Genomic DNA, 22,402 nt, shown 5'->3' on the forward strand with positions numbered 1-22,402 from the left:
GTGAAATATTGTGTCAACTCAAAGTGGCTTCGTGACAGGCTTTTTAAACAGCCCATGGGCTTTTGCAGCCTTAACTGACCTGGCCAACTATCCATCTATTTTCTAAATATGCTTAATCCCTTTTGGGGTCTCAGGGTTGCTGGAGCCTATCTCAGCCACTGACGGGGGAAGGGGGGTACACGCTTAACAGTTCTCCAGTCCATCACAGGGCCTCAGCCAAAACACCATCAACGGAAAGGCACCCAAAAGCCACATACATTTTTGTATAAAATAGTACAGACAAAGCTCTCTCTCTTAGAACCAGTACTCAGAGGATAGTTAGGTTGACCACGGCCAATTCTTTGGAGGTGCTGCATGAGCTGAATTTGACAAGACATTTGCCAAACATCTATTTTTAATGGTATGTCTGACTCCTTTAACAGTGGTAAACAGCCAGTAAAAACTAAGATTTAGCTTTAAAACTATTACTATACGTCAATATCAATAGCAGAGAAGAACTCTTAAATTGATGAATTTGGAGCAAAAGATCTATCTGTTTGATCGACCATTTGTTAACAACATAAACGAACAGTACCACAGATTTAAAAAAATAACTTCCTAGTTAGGAAGGGTTAGGAGGGAAGCATGGATTAAATATCCATCCATTTTCAGAACCCACTGAATCCCTTTGGGGTCATGGGGCTGTTGGAGCCTATCCCAGCTACTGTTGGGTGAATGATGGGGTACTTCCTAGACAGCTTGCCAGTCTGTTGCAGGGCTGCACAGTCAGACACCAATGAACCTATGAAGCATGTGTTTGGACTGTGGAAGGAAGCCAAAAGAAACCCACACATGTATGAGGACAAACATACTCCGTGGAGAAAGTGGGTGTATTTGTTTGTCTGGGGGTGGTGCTGGCAGCAGTGGTGGTTTTTGATATGGGGGAGGTGCGGCACATAAAAGGGGGTGGCATTTTCCAGGGTCCACACTTCCAATAGCATGCCTGCAGTGTAATACAAAATGAAATAGCTCAGCGATGGAGGAGACTCAGCTTTTATTTTGACACATCCGACACTGAACATCGCACCCATGTCTTCATCCTCTCCACATTTATGGTGCAAAAAAAAAAAGTGAAACAACGTAAAACAGCCACATGAAAAGGCAATAGCCAAAAGAAAAACCCGTGCTCAACCCAATTTCCACCAGAGCAGGCAAAGGGGGTTATTCCCTGCTCCGACACAGTAGACCCGATGTGCATGTGACCACCGCTACGTCGGAAGGTTTCATTTTGAATGTTACACGGCGCCCTCTGCTGCAAGACACTCGCGCCCACACATCTTTGTGGTAGTTTTTAGAACATAAGTCAAAAAATTCGAGAGGGGGGCACAACTCACCGGTGTCTGGGTGAAGCACACAAACACAGGTAATTGGGAATCTTTTTCACTCTAACAATCAATAGGCCGCAGCTGCAGGCTCCTGTCTTAGAGACGGATTACGCACTTGATTACGCAACACCTGGATCATTGCGTGCTATTGGATGACTCAGCTTATGTTAACAATGTAATTATTTACCAACTATTGAAGATATTTTTATGACGTGTCTTTTCTGTGGTTTAGTTGGTGTCAGTATTTGACATAAAGACAGCAGGTAATGCAGGAAAACAGCTGGTACACTCCACGAAAACCAACTTGTTTGCGTGGAGTGGGAGGGGCTGGTTTTTCAGAGTGCAGGTTTTTAGTGGAATACTTAGAAATGTGTGAACGAATTCAAATACCGCTTTGGAGTTTCTTTTTGTTTCATTAGGAAGGAACATTATGATACAATTAAAAGCTAAAAAACAAAAATGATTTTGCATGGTATAGATCCTTTAAGAATAAAAATGCAGACTGACATGATGGTGGGCGGATTTCCTTTATCTGCTATCCCACATGTGTGTCGTGGGGTACTGGCTGCTGCTGCTGCTGCTGCTGTGGGAGTCTTGGTCTGGGGATAACTGGGCACTCTCCCCCTTTTCACATTCCCTCATCCACAGAAGAACAGAAACACTCACTCGAGCACATGTGTCAGCTCACAAATAGTTTGCGTGACTGAATTAAATGCTGTACATGTGTTGCTTTGTGTGCACAAGTATGCGCCTATGAACTGTCCCTTTTGACTAACATCTAAACTTGACTGTAATGATGATAAACTTTCAGCATCCTGCTGCTTTGTGATTCTACCCACCGCCCTCCTTCTGTAATCATCTTCCAATTTCCCCTTTTTCCTCCCTTTAGTACTTTACCCCGCATCTCTAACATCCCACTCTCTTCTTCTTTTCCGTCCGGTCCAACAACAAAACAAAAAAAGTGAAGGAGCTAAGCCTACAACTCAGCTACTGAGGTTGTTTTGACCCAGGTGAGGTTGACGCGCATCTGTTTGCTCCAGTCATTAAATGTCCACTCCCATTTTGTATGGCGATATTGACATTTATTTGCTGTCGTTTTACATACATACTTGCGTGTGACATTGACCAGCCTGCGTTCTTACGCTCGTGCGGTACTGCGGTCAAAACCCTTTGCCCTTCCGGGCCAAAACACCTGACAAACACTGTGACGTCTTCCCTTACATACAGAATCTGCCTACTGGCAGTAAGGGGAACTACAATCACATTCATGGCTCCTACAAAAAGCATGCAAACATATTGAATATAGTTTAGCCTCAAACCCAAAAGGGGTTTATTTAAATATACATCTCATGTGTCAGAAGATTCATAACCCCTTATTGTAACACAAGAGGCCCTCCGCTCTGATTTGTTTGCTCATCTGTTAGACAGGACAAGTGCATGGGTGTGTGATTGTGGCCCTATGACAGACTGGCGACCTGTCCAGAAAGTCCCCTGCCTTCGCCCACAAGTGGTAGCCCTGTTACCCCAAAAGGGACAAAACGGGTTTTGAAGTAGAAGATGAATGAAATAAAAGCTAATTTTTAAGGTTTGCAAAATCATTCCAGATGAACGTGTTAAAAAAAAGCAGTCAATATAAAAATACCAGGACCTGCCCACCCTCTCCATACACACAACACAAAACCTGCAGGGGAACAGGTGATCATGTGACAACAATGGCAGCTACATTTTTTTTTACATTTTATTTTCAATATCAATATAAACTGTCACTATTAGAGATCCCTAAACTTTAAAGTACGAACGAGCAGATGAAAAGATGAGAAAATAAAGATATATTGATCTCCTGGACACGTGGCTTGTTTAAGGATCTGAAAAAAAACAATGGTTACTTGGTAGAAGTTTGTGACAGCAGCTCTGGATCCTGAATCTGCCATAACATCTTTGTTAACTCCAAACTTTGGCCCCTGAGGAGTGTGATATAAAGGTGAGGAGCCCCTGAAAAGGTCAGCAGACATTTGGGCGTCATGAGGGATGAATCAGGCTAAAAGATGGTGGTTGTTCTGCAGCATCAGGCTGTCTGCTCTGCTGCCGACGCCGCAGAGGGGATTAACTGCTGCTGTCAGAGAGGACCCAAACTCGTGAGTTGCAAGGCAGCTCCTCAAGGATGAAACCGAGAAAGGATATCCAGTTCCAGGCAGAGGAAGGTTCTGATGTGCTGATGGCTCTGAGAATATAGTAGGCAAGAGCTGATCAGAGTCAGAAATCTGAAAGTGGTAAGTTAACAGGTCTGGCAGAGAAACGTAAATTATTGGTAAGAAGAAAAAGTCTTCTACAATTCTTCGTCTCGTAGAACCCAGCTGAGTTTGAAGGAGACAAACTTCCAGAAAAGATGTGTGCTACAAAGATGTGTCAGATCTTTGTAGCACATGTTTTTTTAAAGCTTCTATAGTTGCTAAAGAAAAAAAAAAGCTAATGTAAAGAATCTAACAGTTTGGCTTTCTGTCTTCATGTGAAAGTCTAGTCTGATGTTTTTCCGTATGAAGAACATACCAGTAGTTGATTTTGTGTGTTTGGTTTCACTGTGTCGCATGTATTTTAATAGAGATGATGAACATCTCCCAGACCATCGGACATGGAAAACAGTTGTTTCTGTTGTGTTTCATCCATTGACGGTATATCCAGAACTGGACTGTGTGACACCTCCCCCTGGCGTTCCCACAGGAAGAACCCGCTGGTTCCAAGAAGCCAAAATTCCATAGACTTCTATTGAGAAATAAACAGCTCTAAGGTTGTTTGTCAGAATAAAAATTCTTGCTCTGATACATGTTATTAACATGCTCTTAATAATCTGCATTTTTTTCCATTATATTTTTTCTTTATTGCAAGTTATTTAAGTTGTAAACTGACCAATGAGATTGTAACAAGCTGTATAAATTACACTCTTAAAAGAAATTAGGGTTGTACTAATTTACCTTTTTAATCAATACAAACTAAAGTCAAACATATAAACACATATTTTCCAAATTCCCCAAAATAAAAAGTCCCCTTATTTGTTTCAGTCTCTTTAGTCCCTCTTTCAGTGTTCAAACAGGAATTCCAAGAGTACTGCCGCGAAGAAATAATGACGGACATTCTAAAATATCCCTGAACCAAGCACCAGTTGGAGCTACTGGTGCTTGAAATATTCATGTTTTCTTTGTTTGATTCTGACAAGCGCGTAAATACTTGCTCTCTTCTTCTGAGTGAAAAGCGACTTTAAGAAGCATAAAGTTGCACAGCGCCACCTTGTGTACAGGAGTATTTCTGTTTACATTAAGGGCCATCTAATGTCAGGGAAGGAAATTGCATGTTCGCTCGGCTCATCGTCAGCGAAAATCGCCTGGGTGTGAACACAAAAAACGTGGCGAAAAACGCCTGGCGAATATTCGTCCCGGTGTGTACGGGCCCTTACTCTTTTTCTTCCCTTTCTGGTGACTCCACCCACTTCCTCCAGAATTCACAAAATCCCTCATATAATTATAAACAACATTAAATACAAACACATACACAGTTTGTAGTTGTGTTTAAGCAATTGCTTTTTCAAACCCACTTCATTCATATCTGTAGTTCAGTTTTCAATAAGATTTTCTATTTTTTTCTCTCCACTGGATACCTTTGTGGCAATGCTACAAGAAGCCTCAATAAAAGTAGGTGGTCTCACGTCCAACGTTTGAAATGTTTGACAGGTTTCATGTAGCTTTCAAGTGGTAGGCGCGTGAACTTCCAGAGTAACTGCCATGACTCAGATCAACTTGGACCAATCACTGCTTACTAACATGTCAGGCGTCCATATTATCAAAAAATGGCGACTGGATTGACTTCATCTGGTTGGAGCCAGGAGTAAACCATTTTCTATGGGTGATGTCACACTCATTTCACAGCTAGAGACAGTTTACAAGGAAGCTAGAGCTTTGCCAAGAGAGTCTCAGAACAGTAACTCCAGCCGTATGGATTTGACCTCAAATATTTATTGAAAAATGTTATTTAAACAAACACATTTTATGGATTCAGTGTTCAAAATTATTTATTTGTGCATTTATCTACTTATCTGTTTATTTGTTTGTTTGTTTGTTTGTTTGTTTGTTTGTGGGGAGAAATCTAACAAAATTTCACACAATTGTGTATGCAAAAAAATAGGGTAGACTAGCTGTCAAAAATGAACTTTTGGGGAAATTATTAATTAAAATTATTTTTGATCTAACAAACATTACTATGGCTGAATATACACATACATACATACATACATACATACATACATACATACATACATACATACATACATACATACATACATACATACATACATACATACATACATACATACATACATACATACATACATACATACATACATACACACATACATATGTATGCATATATAAATAAAACAATACTCCCATCTGGTGGTCACATAAATTCAAACAATAAAAAATTGTGTGTTCATTTTTCTAATCCTTAAGAATAGACACACTTGTCTGACACCTGCACTATATGAAAACATAAAACTTTTGTTGTTTGTTGTTGCGTTTTCTTTTAATTTTTTTTATCAAAAATATTCGTTGTATTTAATTGACACCAGCATCCCTTCTGCGGAACCTTTTGACAAACATTCACCGGAAATGGACAATTATTTGGGTGACACAAAAACGGTGTTTTCCTGTGTAACACAGTTGTTGGTCCCTGTCGGTCATGTTTAAGGATGTTGTCCGGTTGGCTTTGGGGACGGCTCGTGTTTACCGCCGAGTGAGCTGCTCGCCGCTCCAGCAGTCGCCGGCGGCCTCCAGAGTGACCGTGAGGAGCTTCACAGCGGTGAAGGACGACGTGCCGCCGCCGTTCGACTCCTCCCTGCTGGATGTCCTCGCATGTCCTCTGTCCAAGAAGCCGCTGAGGTAATCCTAGATTACAGCTACGACACGTAAACGGTAACGTACGACGGAGTTTTAGGGCCACGGCGAGGAAAAGAAATTCTGGCCAACATGACGAGATTATAGTCGTCATGTCGACTTTAATCTCGTCATGACGAGAAAAAACTCGACACAAAGTTTCGAGAAAAAACTCGTCGTGTCGAGATAAAAGTCGAAATAACGTTTCGAGATTAAAGTCGCAATATTGCGCGAGAGAAGTGAAGCTGAGTCTTTCAGGAGTATTCAGTGTTATGGCTAATGTTAGTGAGCTAGTGACTGTGTATTTAAGAGTTTACGACAGAGTTTTATGGCCACAAAAAAAAGTAATTTTATTAGGAAATAAAAACTCGTAAACTTACGGGAAAAAAGTCATAGATTAACAAGGAGAAAACCCCGAAGTTGTCTGTTTATCGGAGCCTAGCTTGAAGATGAAATATGTGGAGCCTTTTGTGAAGCTTTATTTCCGGATTATAGGTTTAAAACAAAGAGATTCTGAGTCTTTTGGCGACTCAAAATCAGATTATTTTCCGTGGAGCCGTCTTTCCGGGGTTCGGTGTATTGTTCAGTGTCAGTAAAGCGGACTTTCATATGTAAAATAAGGAGCTCAGAGACACGTTTGGGTGTAGAGGACCGCTGCGGCCTTTATTCTCCTTTTCATTCACATAACCTGAAGTTCATCTGTCACATTACGTCATGAACCTGTCATCCGATCACCAATGCGGAAGTAAACAGTAACACCCACTGCTGCAGATGAAACGACCCGTTTGATCATTAAAAAACAAAGATGAATGAAAATAGTCTGTTATATTAACATTATAGCGTTGAAAAAGGCAAAAAGTGCTCCTCCTCCTCAGAGGGAAGCGTCACACAAACGTAGAGATCTGGTCTTTGGTGGAGGAAGAAAGGATTCAAGCAAACAGCTGCAGGGACACCTGATGGCTTCATCGGGCTGCAGTGATCCTGCAAACCAACCATCAATAAATAAAACTTTAATGAATCGTATATCAATCAAATGAGCCTCCAGACATTTGGAACGTTATTAATAAACATTCAGCTCACCTGTTCAACTGAGTTTAGTCGGTCTGATCTGCTGCTGCGCGGCGTTCACCTGCTGCTCTGCATGATGCTCACTTCCACAATCATCTCGTAAATTTACGAGTTTTTTTCTCTCTCGCGCAACATTGCGACTTTAATCTCGAAACGTTATTTCGACTTTTATCTCGACAAGACGAGTTTTTTCTCAAAATTTTGTGTCGAGTTTTTTCTCGTCATGACGAGATTAAAGTCGACATGACGACTTTAATCTCGCCACGTTGGCCAGAATTTTTTTTCCTCACCGTGGCCTTAAAACTCCGTCGTAGTAACGTACATCAAAACGAAGGCAGTCACAGCAGGTCTTCATCAAGGCCTTAAGAATTCAGACATTTTGCAATTATCATGTGTTTTGCGTGTTTGTCCTCCTCCCCGACTTGCCGTAGGGGTGTGGTGTTTTTGGGAGTTGAAGTTAAATCTACACGTTTTTGTTGAAACTGAAGTTAAAATAGTTTCCTGTAGTCAATTTAGGTATTTAATTAAAAAGGGAGAAGGAGATGAAGTTTTTTTAATGATTAGAAACGTATTTTTTCCAATATATTCAGATTTGCCAATTAAATTGAAGTGTTTTTTTTTTTATTCAAGCTCTTATTTTGTGTTAATCTACACATTAAGTCAGCCTGCACGTTTTCAAGGAAACATTCATTGGGTTTTAACATTTATTATCTTATCTTAGCAGTGGGTCCTAAATTTTGATTATTGAACTTAGTTTTATCGTTTTTTGTTTTTATCCAAACTTGTGTCTTAAGAAATTAATTAACAAAAGAAATGGGAAACTGTGATGCTTGTCTGTGAAATAGAATGTGTGCAGTCAGAAGATGATGGTCTTTCCTAAATGATGCCCTTTTCTCTGTTTCATGTAGCTTTGAGAAGATCAGGCATTAGTTGAGATGATTTTCTTGTGAATGACACACAGGGGAAGTGCATGACGTTTTGCTTGTGTCGTATGAACTTTTAAGACTTCAAGTAGCGTGTTTTTCTTCCCCCTTTTCCAGATACAATCCTGACACCAACGAGCTGATCAATGAGGAGCTTGGCATTGCTTACCCCATCATCGACGGCATCCCCAACATGATCCCTCAAGACGCCAGGCTCATACGGAAAGACGAGCCACAGACGCCTGCTCAGTGACACAGACGCCGCATTTCTGTACTCACTAGCCAGCGTTCTTGTAGAGAAGTTGTGATTGGAGCCCTCAGGATGCTGTCCTTGTCTGTGCTGGTGGGTCTGGTCCCCATCGTGTCGCTCTTTGGTTTGTTCTACTCTGCGGCCGTGGATGAGAACTTCCCTCAGGGCTGCACCAGCAGCAGCAGTCTGTGCTTCTACAGCCTGCTGCTGCCAGTCACCATTCCTGTCTACGTCTTCTTCCACCTCTGGAGCTGGATGGGGATCAAGCTCTTCAGGCACAACTAGACCCTCTGACCTGTCTGCGTGTGTTACCATGGGAACGCATTTCCAGATTAGCCCACGTATTTGGGTTCTTTTCTCAGTTCGGGGTGAACTCGGACAAAACATTTCTGCAGATATTTACAGACCGCCCAAAGATTCTTCCAAACAGAATTTAAGTAAACGTTTTAATGTCAATAAACCTGTGTTACAACACGTGTCATACATTTTTTCTGTTTTACTATCTATATTTATTCAATTTGAAATGTATAAAAATTCTGCAGAACCAGGCAGAAAATTTGATGTAGAAAATGCTAAAAGAACAGAGAGAAGTGGATTCAGCAAACCTGCTCAAACATCGACTGCAACAAGACTGTCGGAGAAAAGGCAATTTACAGGAAGAAAAAGGATCCAAATATTTGTTTTGAACAACTTTGATGCAGGGAACCGGAATGAAAGCTTCTGAACTGATGCTGGAACAACTCTGAGATCCACACAAACATCTCAACTGCTCTGGTGGATCTGCTTGAGATGACACACAAGCTTGTCGGTTTGCAGGAAGCTGCTCCTGTCTTTCCTCAGCGGCGCCTCCGGCTCGTGGCGGCTCTGCCCTGAGAGAGTTTCATGAGCGGAGACTCGGGGCGGGGAGACAGCCTCTCCCCTTTTGTCTTGAAAAAGAAGGGTTTGTTTAATTTCATCTGGACAGCTCTGACCTGAAAACAAAAAGTCATTTTGTTACTGAACTCTAAGCATTTGCTTAGAAAACTAAACCCAGAGCGCCGCGTTCACACACCAGAGTGGTTTCCACTGATGCTGCTCCTGCTTTAACCAGTGTGAAAGCTTACTAGAACTGGTGTGGACCAGATCTGGGGCCTCATTTATAAACGTTGCGTACGCACAAAAGAAGGTGTACGCCACTCTCTACGCAATAGTTGAGATTTATAAAAAGCAAACTTGACGGGAAAATGTGCGGTCCTTCACGCAAGCTCTGACCCAGGCGTACGCACAAAAACGGGTGAAATGAGAAACGGCGACGCCGTCGGCAGATGGAAGAAACACGTGAAAGTGAAAATGACAATACTGCCTCTCAGAAATAACATGAAGACTTCACAAAGCAAGTCTTACAATAAACAGCCTACACGAACACCCGTTGGACCGATCAGCAGTGAAACAAACAAAAAAAAAATCAAACGAAAATTACAACAGAAATTCAAATGAACACTTATTTGCAAAAAGAAAAGTGAAATATGTTCTGCAATATTGGCATGTTGTGCAATTCATCCTCATAAATAATATAGTTAACAGAACGAAATAATGTACAAAACTGACATTCCCGTCAATGTGTCCGTCTGGCGGTAGGTGCAGACAGACAGATGGATAGATAGAGAGATGAGAGAGAGATGCATTAATTGTCCACTGGGGAAAGTTGTTTTCATAGTAAAACATTTCTTCATAAGGTACGGAATTATGGTATTCATGCATATGCCTTTAGTTTGTTTTTGATAAAACAACGTATGTCTCAACCATTCAGAAAGCAACAAGAAATTACATTTGCGCTGAACAATTTCCCATTTCCACGTTGATTATTACCGACATCTGTTGCTTGTCAGATGCAATTAAATAGATGGAAATAAAATGCTCCATCACAATGCGTAACGACGCACAATGGCTGATCTTACGCTCTCAGAAGATGTGGCAAATGGAAGAATTCGGAGTGAACGCATCTTTAGACAGCAAGGAGACTTGTTGGCAAATGAGGACGAGTGGCTTATGAGCCGGTTCCGACTTCCCCTGCGGGCTTTTGGGGGGGTGTCACCCAGTGCATCTGGCGCGTCGGTGTCCCCCTGCGCCTCAGTCACCACTCCACTTAAAAGGGATTCCCCAATTATTGCCGCCAGTCTCTCATCAGGAGGGGTCAGCTCCGGTGTCGTCCCCCCCCACACCCGTGGCAGACACGGGTGTGTGTGTGTGGGGGTTCAGCGCTAGACGTTTTTTTGCCTTGACTTTGATGTCCGACCTTTTCTTTTATTTCGGCCACAGTCCGAGGTTGTGAGGCTGCAGCATTTTCGGCGTCTGCCGCCGTCTGCCACTCAAGTGCCTTTTTGGCATTAGTAATGCCCACACTGTGCCCTCCAAACAACATTATTCCTCTCTTTTCCACCTCGCCAACAATAACTTCTACTTCACATTGAGTGAAGTTACGTTTTTTTGATTTTCTCTCCGTGTTTGGCATGGTTTCGCAATCAATGAATATTCATTTGTGGGCGTTTCACGGACTATTTATGGGCAACTATGGGCGTGTCATGAAGCCGCTAAAGCTGCGCAGCATTTAGAATTGGTTGTGATTTATTAAGGGAAAGATGCGTAGAATGTGCGTGCGCACGGTTTTATAAATACGAATATTTCTGTGCGTACGCACGTCCTATGTTTCATCCGTACGCCACTTCTGACGCAAATCCTACGCAAAGTTTTATAAATGAGGCCCCAGGTCTGCTTCAGAACCGGGCTCTGTTTACTTGAGGGTGAACTAGAGTGCGTAAAAGAGGATGTGTCCTACAAGAAACTAAAAAAACGATCACAGCATGAAACTGAACTCTCAGCCAGTCATGGAGAATGAGCACATTGAGGAGGAACAGGAACTTTTTACTTGGTGATCCTCAGAGGACTAGCTGGCTCTTTTCGTCGAAGTTTTGCCCCTCAAGTAGGCAGCATTTGAAACCGTATGAAAGCAGTTCAGTTCGTGTTCACAGGGTCAAAAGTCTACTAAAGTTCCGTCGAAGGTTGTGTCAACTAGGGCTGTGACTCATCACCGCATCACCGCACTTTTTTTACGCACTTATTTTTTACGTTTTGCATATGGTGCGTGATTGGAACTAGGGTTGGGCGATGTCCCTTATATTGGCCGTTGACGATGTTTGCTGTCAACCATCGGGATGGACGATGATATCGTCGTGGGGGGGCTATTTTTAATATTTCGGTCTTCTTACATAATTGCTATTCGTTATTTAACTTTATTTATTTTATTTCCCAACTAATGACTCATCCGCAATGATCCAGTATAAACTGAGGGAAGTGACTTTAACAAAAACAGTAACAAACAAACTAGAAAAGAAATGGTCCGCTTCCGCACTTAACTAGTCAAGTGGACCGGCGGAGCGCGGACTTACAGCTTTGTGTTTGAGTGGAAGGGGGGGGGGTGCTTTGTTACATGAGCGGTATGTGTGTGAGATTTAGAACTGCGATCCGTTCCGCAGCTCTAGGGGAACGGGCTAACGAACTCAGAACCGGGTCTTAAAGTGTGTGTCTGAGCAGAGGATAGTGAGCACACACACAGCGCTTTGGGGCGGTGTGAGCTTCAAAGCAGAAATGTCGCTCAGTCCTTAGAAATCGTTCAAACAATCACGTGGATTTGTGTTTCGAGTCGTGTCCCGACTAAATAAAGGCTGATGTTATTCCCACATGTTTACATGCAGCCAAGATGCAGATTGCAGCACCACCCAAAGCTAATGTTGTTAGCCCGTGTTAGCATACTGCTAATTCTGGCTTCTTTCCGGCTCCGTTTTTCAACAGAAAAAGCACTGACCACACGGATTAAAAATAAAACGATGAGCGAACAGGCGTTTCATAATAATCTTAACATTATTAAAAGCACGTTTAGAAGATCGTCTTGTATATTACCAAGCTGACATATCAATGTATAAAGCCGCTTGGCAACATTGTTTTGTATTGAATTGTTACATTCAATAAAGTTTGAGAAAAAAATAGCCGCTCGGCGGAACTGATATCCGCTTCCGGTTTTTCAAACCCTACTGCGCATGTGCGAATGATTTATTCTGACCGAAAGTGTGAGCCATGTGAACGTTTTTTATATTCTGAAAACATTTTTCTGGAACCATGTACACTGTTGGATTCTAATCCGACCATTGATCCGGTCAATATATTTTTCACATGTAACCGCGGCTTATGGTGTCCACTCGCAGCGTGGTGGGGGCATGGCATCATGATGGTGTCTCTCCATCGGGATGTCAGTCACCCATCACGATGGACGATGATATCGTCTATCGGCACAACTCTAATTGGAACTATAATAAACACATTAAACACCTTCATCTTTGCTGATAATTTCTTTTTTCTGCTAGTTCTGTGTTCAGACTTTCCTTCTTTCTTTCAGACTGTTGTCTCCTTTTGTCCCACCGCGCCTGTCACTCTCTCTCGTAGGCGCGCGCTCCCACTGTCTGCCTCTGCGCTGCACGTGACACGCAGCTCCCTTTACAGTTACACAAACAGGCGCGCTTTCAGAAGCACACATCCTCATTCTACAACAGAAGTTTCCGTCTCGCAAGGAAATACGACAAATTTACTGCTTTCTAATTATTAATTTCCATTGTTTTCATTTCCGTTACAAGCTGCATGCGTTCTTAAGTGCGCGACACGGCCGCCCACTGGAGGATTTTGTGTTGGGGGGTATTACTGTTCTCCTTCACTCCGTAACACCAAATGTGAACGCGCGCTGTTAGATTTCCATGAATATCACTACATGTTTTGTTTGGGAACTATTTTTTACAGCGTAACCTTACGTGTCTGTATAAACAAAGGCGGAGCCTCCTGCCCCGCGTTCTTCATGGGTGTCAGGCTTCACGGCTACCGGAAAGGTGACACTGAACACTCTGCAGTCTGCTTATTACTGGGCAATACATAATATAATATGAATATGTCTGAAGATGTCCGTACCAGAGAGCACAGGTGAAACTTGCATGCAGCTCCAGAGCGGCCCGCTGCAGAAGAATCAACACACACCCCCAACACACGTGTGCACACCTTCCTCTATATATATCTATAGGAGTATATAAGTATATATATATCTATAGACTATATAAGTATAGATGCTCCGCGCTCACACACACAGTCAATCTACAACACCTATAGTTAGTTCACAAGTTAGACATGTAGTTGTTAGTTGTTACTGTTATTTGTTAACAAAGAATAGTACGTTGTAATTGTGTTTATTTCCGATGCGGCCGCCGGGGGAATTTGTGTTGTTTTTTTGGGTTTTTTTGTTGTCGTTTTTTTTTTGGGGGGGGGGGGGGACACCGCGCCCCCTGGTGGTTCATCACCGCGGTGATCAAAAATTCGACACCGTCACAGCTCTAGTGTCAACACTTTCCTTCAGGTCAAGAGACATAAAAAATGGATCCCATACCAAATGTTTGCTGATCCAAATCATTTGAAAATGACGTAACCCTTGTGCTATTCTAGGCACTTTACCATTGGGAGTGGGGTCATCTAGACCCACTAGACAGTGCTCTGAACCTTTTTTCTTCAATGATTTGTGATCTTCACTGGTGTCCATGGATTACATGAAATCTTTCCACCTTTATCCACCTTTGTCATGGTAGGGGGAACACGTCAAAGTAAGGGGGGGTCATCTAAGATAGCACAAGGGATAAAACAGGATCACTTCCTCTAAGCAAAGAAAGATTTTTTTTCTAAATTTACGTGGCTCCAGTTTGTCAGGACCTGCTGTGTCCACAAGCTTCAGAGCTTTTCGGACTTGAGAGACTAAAATCCAGACTGCCTGATGTCGACTTTGACCGACAGGTCCAGGAAAACGGATACTTAACAGGAACAGGTTCAAACTAGAAGCCAGCAGATAAACCAAGTCTGTAATTGGTCCAGAGTTCTTCTAAAGACACAACAGAAGCTTTAGCTCTTTGTCACTTCATGACCATGATTGTTTTCGTATTTTAACAGTACAGGTTTAGAACAACTATCTGAAAGCCTGTAATGTAAATTTAAATTTCTGGATTTAACTTAACTTTAACTTTCAATTATGTAGAAGATCTGACAAATCTGCAGAGATCCACACATCTCTGTGCACTTTCAGTTGAACAAACATTGTTAAGAAAAGATGGAAAAATCCAGGTAAGAACCACCAGGAGTCATCGTGACAGTGATGATGAGCCCTCTCACCTGGATCATCTCTCTCCTGCCACTGCGGCCGGAATGGTCTTCCTCGCTGAAGAATGTGGGATCAGCCGGGAACGGAGGGCTTGGGAGACCGTCTTGGGTGGAGATTCCTGAGGCCTTCGTGGTCAGACAGAGGGCTGTCCTTGCCCTCTGCGGCAGACTCAAGTCTAGAGGTTTCAGGCTGTTGTAGTCTTCGGCTGCTCTGCTCCTCTGGCAGAAGCTGAAGAAGGAGCAGAGTTCAGAGGTAAAGAAGTTCTCTGTCTGCGTGGAGGACGCCGTCAAAGAGCAGCGCTGGCCTGAAGCTGCGTAGGGGGAGGAGGTCACCACAAAAGGCTGATCCAGGTATGGATGGACCGCTTTGGGCCTGAACTCCTTCAGGTCTTCACTGTGGTTGTTGTTAGATTTGGAATGTGGCTGCCTGAGCTCCAGCGGGAACGCAGTCACGGCTCTGTCGCTGGTCTCGCTGCTGGAAAGCTCCGGGGGGGGCGTTCTGAAGGTCTTCTGGGTGATGAACAGATCCTGGCTGTTGATGTCCTCGCTGGGACACTGAGAGTCGTTGTCCTGCACTTGAGCCTGAATGAGTCCGGTCACCTGTGGACAGCTCTGAGAGCTGTCTCTCACCGCTGCTGCTTCTTTGGATGAGGATGAGGAGAATGTGGGACGTTTCACCTGGATGTAAGGCGGGAAAGAACCAAACTGCACCTTCTTTCTTCTTATTATTTTCTCTGTGAAATCAGGAGTCAGATATTCTGGACTCAGCTTCTCCTTTTGCTGTAGGTTAGATGATGCAGATGTTTGATGCTCTTCTCTCTCTAACTTCTTTTTTCTTTTCTTTTTTTTTTCTTTTCTCCTCTCTTTTTTCTTGTCTTTCCTCTCCATCAGTCCCTCTTTGAATTTGCACTCTTTCTTTGTCTTCTTGCTGCTCTCGTCTGCTTGAACTTTACTGCTTTTCTTCCGCTTCTGTTCTCGTTTTTTCCCCACACATTCCTTCTTTACCTCTCTTTGTTGTTGCAAACGCCATAACTGCGCACAAAAGTCTGCTTCTTCAAAGTCACTCATGAGTCCCTGCAATGCAAAGGAAAAGGAACTGAACTCATAAGACCAAAACTATCAATATTCAATCTGGAGAGGAACCTTCTCTGCGTCTGGCAGTCCAGAATAATGTAGGAAAGAGGTGGAGAGGCGTGGTCAAGCAGGTTGGAACAGGTGGAGGAAGGTTTCAGGTGTGATGTGTGACTAAAGATAAAAGGAAAGGTGTAGAAGACTAATGAGAACAGCCATGTTGTTGATGCAGAGCTGGAGGAAGCAGAGATGAAGATGTTGAGGTTCTCTTTGGGAAAGACCAGGATGGATCAGGAATGAATCCATCAGAGGAACAGATCATGGTGGATGTTCTGGATAAATGCAGGGAAGCAGATGGAGATGGTTTGGACACGTTGAGAGGAGGAGCAGTGATGATGCTGGAAAAAGGATGCTAAGGTTGGAGGAGAGAGGAAGACCAAAGAGGAGGATCATGGAGGCGGAGAAAGAGGAGATGGGGGAGGTTGGTGTGAAGGAGGAGGATGCAGAGGACAGTATTAGATGGAGACAGATGATTCACCCTTCTAAAAGAGCAACTGAAAGATAAAGAAGATTCTTCCTCTGTGTTCAGTCATACTTCAGCATTTATACCAAATACACATTTTCCGGGTTTATCTTTTACATTGGAACCGTGGTTTAAAGAATAATTTCCAAACCATAACCCATTTAAATCCTGCTCTTTATAAAGACATGACGTGATAAAATAAAGTAACACACACAGCCTAAAGGCGATACTTTCCCTTTTTTCCCTTCTTTATTCCAGTTCTAGAGCCATTTTAAATAAAGACCGGTTTTCATAGGACCCGTCGGGAAAACTCCCACGGCATGAGGGACGCCATTCCCTCCGAGTTTGGACAGTTCGACCCAATCTGTTCTTGTTTATTATTAATGAGCTTAATTTGCGTTTAGGCTTTAAGATAATAACATTTCGTGTTCGTTCAAAGACCAGTTTCAACTTAAAATATAGAAAAGGAATATTAGATAAAAAAATAAAATAAAAACTTCAAAAGTACCTGAAAGGGAGCGCTGAAGTCCAGCAAAGTCCACTTCAAAGACGCCGCCTGAGTTCTGTGTTGCCTTTAAGTACATCACGTAAAATTGACTTTTAGGCAAGACGTTAAGCGTATACCTTTGGTGCACACTTAAATATGTCACATTTCGTGTAACATGACAGTGTATTAACCAAAATATTCAGTTTAAGTATCAGTCCTTTAGAGGTGTGACTTTAAATAAAAAATAAAAATCAAAGGTACGAAATGAAACATTTTGCAAAAACTATCAGTTTCACTGAGTGTCGACGTTGTTAAAAAAAATCAGATCCATTTGTACTGATGAATGATACAATTATGTAAAACTAATAAATTTGCTTTAAATGAGCTTATACTTTATACATCAAATAATTCAAATGTACCAGGATAACCCAAATAAACCACCACGACCGGAAGTGGAAAACATGCCTTCATAATAAAACACAAAAAAGTATAAAACCTGCTTTTGCTTGTTTTCTCACATTTAAACAAACCGAGGCAGAATATTGCTGACAAAATACTAATTCTATTTAATTTTGATTCACAGGTTTGAAATTTGATTAACATGCGGATGATTTAATTCTTTTAAATCTTGATTCTTATCTCAGAAACTGTATCTATTAAACCAAATTTTATTAGGTTTTGAAAAGCACCTCCCACATATAGATACCTGAAATAAAAAGCGAATTTTCATCAAGAAAAGTTTGAATTATTACAAAATAATCAAAGAAATCAAGCCGAAATTAGAAAAAAGAAAGGACTATAGATTAAAAAACAAACAAACAAAACAGTTCAGTGACACCACCCAGCCCCTAGAGGCCCAAAATTGATTAAATTTTTCCAGGTGCACTGTTAAACTCATTGACTGTATATTAGAACTGGACTAAGTGACCCCTCCCAGTGGCATTCCAAACAGGAAGTACCTGCTGGCTCCAAGAAGCCAAAATCCCATAGACTTCTATAGAGAAATAAACAGCTGTTAGTCATTCTAATGGTCAGAACAAACATTCTTGATCTTTTTTTGGTGATTTTTTTTTATTGCAAGTTTTTCCAGTTATAAACCGGCCAATCAGATGCCTCAGTAAAAGAACTTGATCTCATACTGAAGTTTAAAAATTATTGATAGATAGAGTCAGTGGGGGTGTGGACTTCAAGCAAGCTCACTCCTGATTGGAAAGTGTGGTTGCAATATAAACGTTAACTCAGTCCAACTCCGACCAATCAGTGCTTACTGATGATGTCTGGTCCATACATGGGGTGTGAGGTTGGTTACTGAATTGACTTCATTTGATTGGAGCTATTATTTTATTTTAAAAGGTGGGGTAGACCCTGGACAGGTTGCAGGTCTATCACAGGGCACACAATCACCCCCACGCACACCTAGTGACACATTGAAGTGACCAACTAACCTATGAAGCATGATTTTGGACAATGTAAGCACAAGAATCCATAATCCGTAATCCATTATTAGATGATTTAGAAAATAAGTTATTTTGTTTTAATTATCACATTTGGTTTTCTTTATTTTTGGAAAAATCTGACAAACTGTTTTTGTCTAAATTTAATATATTAGAATTAAAATGGTGAATTTCATCTATTAGTACTTTTTTCAAACAATTATAAGATGCCAAACTGAATCTAGCCACAGGGGTTGCAAGCCAGTTACTTCTGTGCCGGTCCTAAGCCCGGATAAATAGAGAGGGTTGCGTCAGGAAGGGCATCCGGCGTAAAAATTGCCAAAATAACCATGCGAATCATCCACGACACATCCCAGATCGGTCGAGGCCCGGGTTAACAACGACCGCCCCCGATGCTGTTAACCTACAGGGTGTCGGTGGAAATTTGACTACTGTTGGTCGAAGAAAGAGGGGAGGTAAAGGATGATTCGCTGATGGGAGAAGCCGAAAGAGAAAGAAAAGATAAGATGCCAAACTGATTTTAATCCGCTTTACTGGATAAAAGGTATTTACGTGCAGGCTTTTTTAAATAGTCATATTTGTCTGAAATGGCCGTTGTTTAGAATAAACCCTAGAGTTGTTTCAGAGGATACTGTGGGCAAATATCTGTTTACCAACCATGCCTGCACCTTGGAAGTAGAAGTAGTTGTGGGCATAGATGGAATCTTCTTCAGCACTCAGACGGATCAAGCTGGCTGCTATGGGGAAGATGATCAGTCAGATTGGTGTTTTTGTACAGTCTGTGGTCTGCTCTCATCACTGAAGTGTTAAATTACACAAAGTGACTTGCAGGTTTACATTGTCCTCTTGCTCCTCTCTCCAGTGCTGTGTCATTTATGCAGAGCTGCTTCTATACTCAAAAGTAATTATCTAAGTGTCGCTAATGGCAGGATGTGCTGGAAGATTGTGTTTTGATCACTTTAGGCTTCTGAAACTGTCACAGAGTAAAAACTCAGCTTTTCATTCAGCGATGGATGAAAGAAACCGGGTCCCACAGTTCAGTTCTTTCATTTCAAACATTGTCAAGCATTTCTGATCTGCTGGGGTAACTTTGCATGGGCTGATTAACTCATTGGCGTTCTAGCTTCTGTGCTAGCAACATAACGGATAGCTGTACTTGACTCTTCTTTATAGTTTTTATTGAACTCAGTTGATAGTTCAAAAAGTCTGAGAAAATTAAAGGTGCTTAACCATGGGTTACAACCAGTAACTGTATTTGAGAACTGGACTGAGCGATCCCTCCCCGGTTGCTTTCCAAACAGGAAGTACCCGCTGGCTCCAAGAAGCCAAAATCCCATAGATGTCTATAAAGAAATAAACATCTGTTACTCAGTCATTCTAATGGTCAGAATAACCATTCATGCTCTGATACCTTTTCCGTAACATTTTCTTGCTAATATTTTTTCATGACATCTTTTTCTGTAGCCCAAATTATTCAAGTTATAAACTGACCAATCAATAAAATCAATAAAAGTAGTTTGTCTCACGTTCAAAACATTTGATTGACAGGTTTCGTTTAGCCTGCTTTCAATGAGAGGTGTGCGGACTTCAAACAAGCCCACTCCTGAATTGTGAGAGTGGTTGCCATAGAAACAATGACTCGGAATGACTCTGAACAACGATTTCTTACTATTGTCGTTTCCAACATGACGGTGTCCTTATCGTGAAAAAATGGCGTCTAAATTGACTTTATTTGGTTGTAGCCAGAAGTACGATTTGAATAAATAAATGATCAAAAAATGCAATTTTAAGCTTAATTTTCATTATATATATCCTCAATCATGAGAAAAATGCCAAAAGAACTTTTCAAAAACACCAAAAACTATGGAGCCCGTGTCCTGACATTAAGATATTAAAATATATCTTGTTCCCACAGATTAATATCTCGTTCGCACGAAATACTGTTCTGTTCCCACAAGATACTATTGCGTTCCCTCGAAATACTATTCCGTTCCCTCGAAATGATTAACTCGTGCGAACGCAATAATTAATTAGTTCGAACATAATAATTAATCCGTTCGAACGCAATAATTATTCACGTCATAAGTCATTCACATGGACATGCTCTCCGTACGGCCGCAAAAGCCGCTTTCAGCGGTAATACCGTGTCTTTGTGACCCACATTCGTTCAAAAAAGGAACATGAAAAACAAGAATGATCACTTTATTACTGTCTCAATGAATATAAGAAAAATATCATAAGATTTATGATACCTAGGCTGCTTTGTCATACGATAGCTCCTGCTAGGCTACTACGAGTTCCGCCGCAGAGCTCTTTGCTTGTCATGCCGGCATTCGGGCAACTGGCTAGTGGAGACGGCCAGCTGATATTATAGTTTAGGGTCGAATGGGAATAATAATATTCAGGACTTGTCTTTTATTAACATACTCTTTAGCAGTCAGTCGCTTTACATTCGAAGGCTATTTATATTAAGTTACATGCTAACTAGCTAGCAGATCATCTATCCTGTTAATTACGTCATAGATTTACAGCAGATACTTTCACATTTCTGTCTGTGTGTCTCATTACATATCATTGAAGACACAGAGGATATTTAGAGATTAGATTTATTTATTTTAAAAAGCACAACAACATAGATCGGTAAATTACGTTCATACATCATCATGATCCTGCACTCTTTGCCATGATCTTGCTGCAAAAGCCGCTTGCTGCCGCTACTTCCGTGTCTCTGTGAGCATTCAATAGGGGTAAAAATAAAAGCAAGAATGATCGATCTATTATTATCTCGATGAAAATCAGAAAAATATCATAAGATTAGACTAGCTGCTTCGCCTACCGGATTTAGCTTTTAGCTCGTAGCCGAATGCATACCCAGGATGCATCACGCTACCGACGATACATTTCGAGGAGCCAATCATTGGTCTTGTTGTTAGACCTCAGTTACAGGGACACGGTGATTGGCCGCAAAGCATGTTGGGAAGCGTGGTGCATCTTGCGGGTATCGGTCAGCCATATTTGTTATGCTATGAGCTAAAAGGTAAGTGCGGTAGGCGAAGCAGCCAGCTTAATATGTTATTTTCTGATTTTCATCGAGACAATAATAGATCGACCATTCTTGCTTTTATTTTTACCCCTATTATATGCTCACAGAGAAATGGAAGGAGCGGCAGGAAGATGACAGAGAGCATACCAGAGGATGATGTGAATGAACGTGAATACATATATATATACAAAATGGCATTAAACAAAATGGTCATTCCTAATATTTGGTTGAAACCCCTTTGTTGGCAATGACAGCCTGAAGTCTTGAACTCATGGACATCACCAGATGCTGGGTTTTCTCCTTCTGAATGCTCTGCCAGGCCTTTACTGCAGCAGCTTTCAGTTGCTGTTTGTTTGTGGGCCTTTCTGTCTGAAGTTTAGTCTTCAACAAGTGAAATGCTGCTCAGTTGGGTTAAGATCAGGTGACTGACTTGGCCATTCAAGAATATTCCACTTCTTTGCTTTAATAAACTCCTGAGTTGCTTTGGCTGGATGTTTTGGGTCGTTGTCCATCTGTATTATGAAACGCCGGCCAATCAGTTTGGCTGCATTCACCTGGATCTGTGCAGACAGTTTGTCTCTGAACACCTCAGAATTCATTGGGCTGCTTCTGTCCCGTGTCACGTCATCAATAAACACTAGTGTCCCAGTGCCACTAGCAGCCATGCATGCCCAGACCATCACACTGCCTCCACCGTGTTTTACTGATGATGTAGTGTGCTTTGGATCAGGAGCTTCTCCACGCCTTCTCCATACTTTTCTCTAGCCATCATTCTGGTAGAGGTGGATTTTGGTTTCATCTGTCCAAAGAATGTTTTTCCAGAACTGTGCTGGCTTTTTTAGATGCTTTTTAGAAAAGTCCAATCTAGCCTTCCTATTCTTGAGGCTTATGAGTGGCTTGCATCTTGCAGTGTACCCTCTGGATCTACTTTCATGCAGTCTTCTTTTGATGGTAGACACGGATATTGATACGTCTACCTCCTGGAGAGTGTTGTTCACTTGGTTGGCTGTTGTGAACGGGTTCCTCTTCACCATGGAAATGGTTCTCCCATCATCCACCACTGCTGTCTTCTGTGGACGTCCAG

At 41.8% G+C, this 22,402-nt stretch overlaps 2 protein-coding genes across 2 annotated transcripts; one reads left to right on the forward strand and one right to left on the reverse strand.

Annotated features, from left to right (window-relative positions):
- Window positions 1-5,985: 5,985 nt before the first annotated feature.
- pyurf (PIGY upstream reading frame) lies at window positions 5,986-9,003 on the forward strand. Its single transcript, XM_004084187.4, has 2 exons — window positions 5,986-6,289; window positions 8,392-9,003. Exons 1-2 carry the CDS (start codon window positions 6,090-6,092, stop codon window positions 8,525-8,527), a joined length of 336 nt encoding a protein of 111 aa, XP_004084235.1. The 5' UTR covers window positions 5,986-6,089; the 3' UTR covers window positions 8,528-9,003.
- Window positions 9,004-9,101: 98 nt separating this feature from the next.
- LOC110013427 (stress response protein NST1-like) lies at window positions 9,102-16,900 on the reverse strand. Its single transcript, XM_020699604.2, has 3 exons — window positions 16,843-16,900; window positions 14,753-15,814; window positions 9,102-9,495 (listed from the first exon to the last, which is right to left on the reverse strand). The coding sequence occupies exons 2-3, from the start codon at window positions 15,806-15,808 to the stop codon at window positions 9,361-9,363; spliced, it is 1,191 nt and encodes a 396-aa protein (XP_020555263.1). The 5' UTR covers window positions 15,809-15,814; window positions 16,843-16,900; the 3' UTR covers window positions 9,102-9,360.
- Window positions 16,901-22,402: the final 5,502 nt, after the last annotated feature.

Source organism: Oryzias latipes, chromosome 6 (assembly GCF_002234675.1).
Source record: "Oryzias latipes chromosome 6, ASM223467v1".
NCBI classification, from domain to species: domain Eukaryota; kingdom Metazoa; phylum Chordata; class Actinopteri; order Beloniformes; family Adrianichthyidae; genus Oryzias; species Oryzias latipes.

Excerpts from the sequence above, each read along its gene's own strand:
- pyurf (XM_004084187.4), top strand. The coding sequence starts at position 6,090 with ATGTTTAAGGATGTTGTCCGGTTGGCTTTGGGGACGGCTCGTGTTTAC. Across the intron at positions 6,290-8,391 it reads CTGTCCAAGAAGCCGCTGAG|ATACAATCCTGACACCAACG; the intron begins GTAATCCTAGAT and ends CCCCTTTTCCAG.
- LOC110013427 (XM_020699604.2), bottom strand. The coding sequence starts at position 15,808 with ATGAGTGACTTTGAAGAAGCAGACTTTTGTGCGCAGTTATGGCGTTTG. Across the intron at positions 9,496-14,752 it reads GCAGGAGAGAGATGATCCAG|GTCAGAGCTGTCCAGATGAA; the intron begins GTGAGAGGGCTC and ends TTTTGTTTTCAG.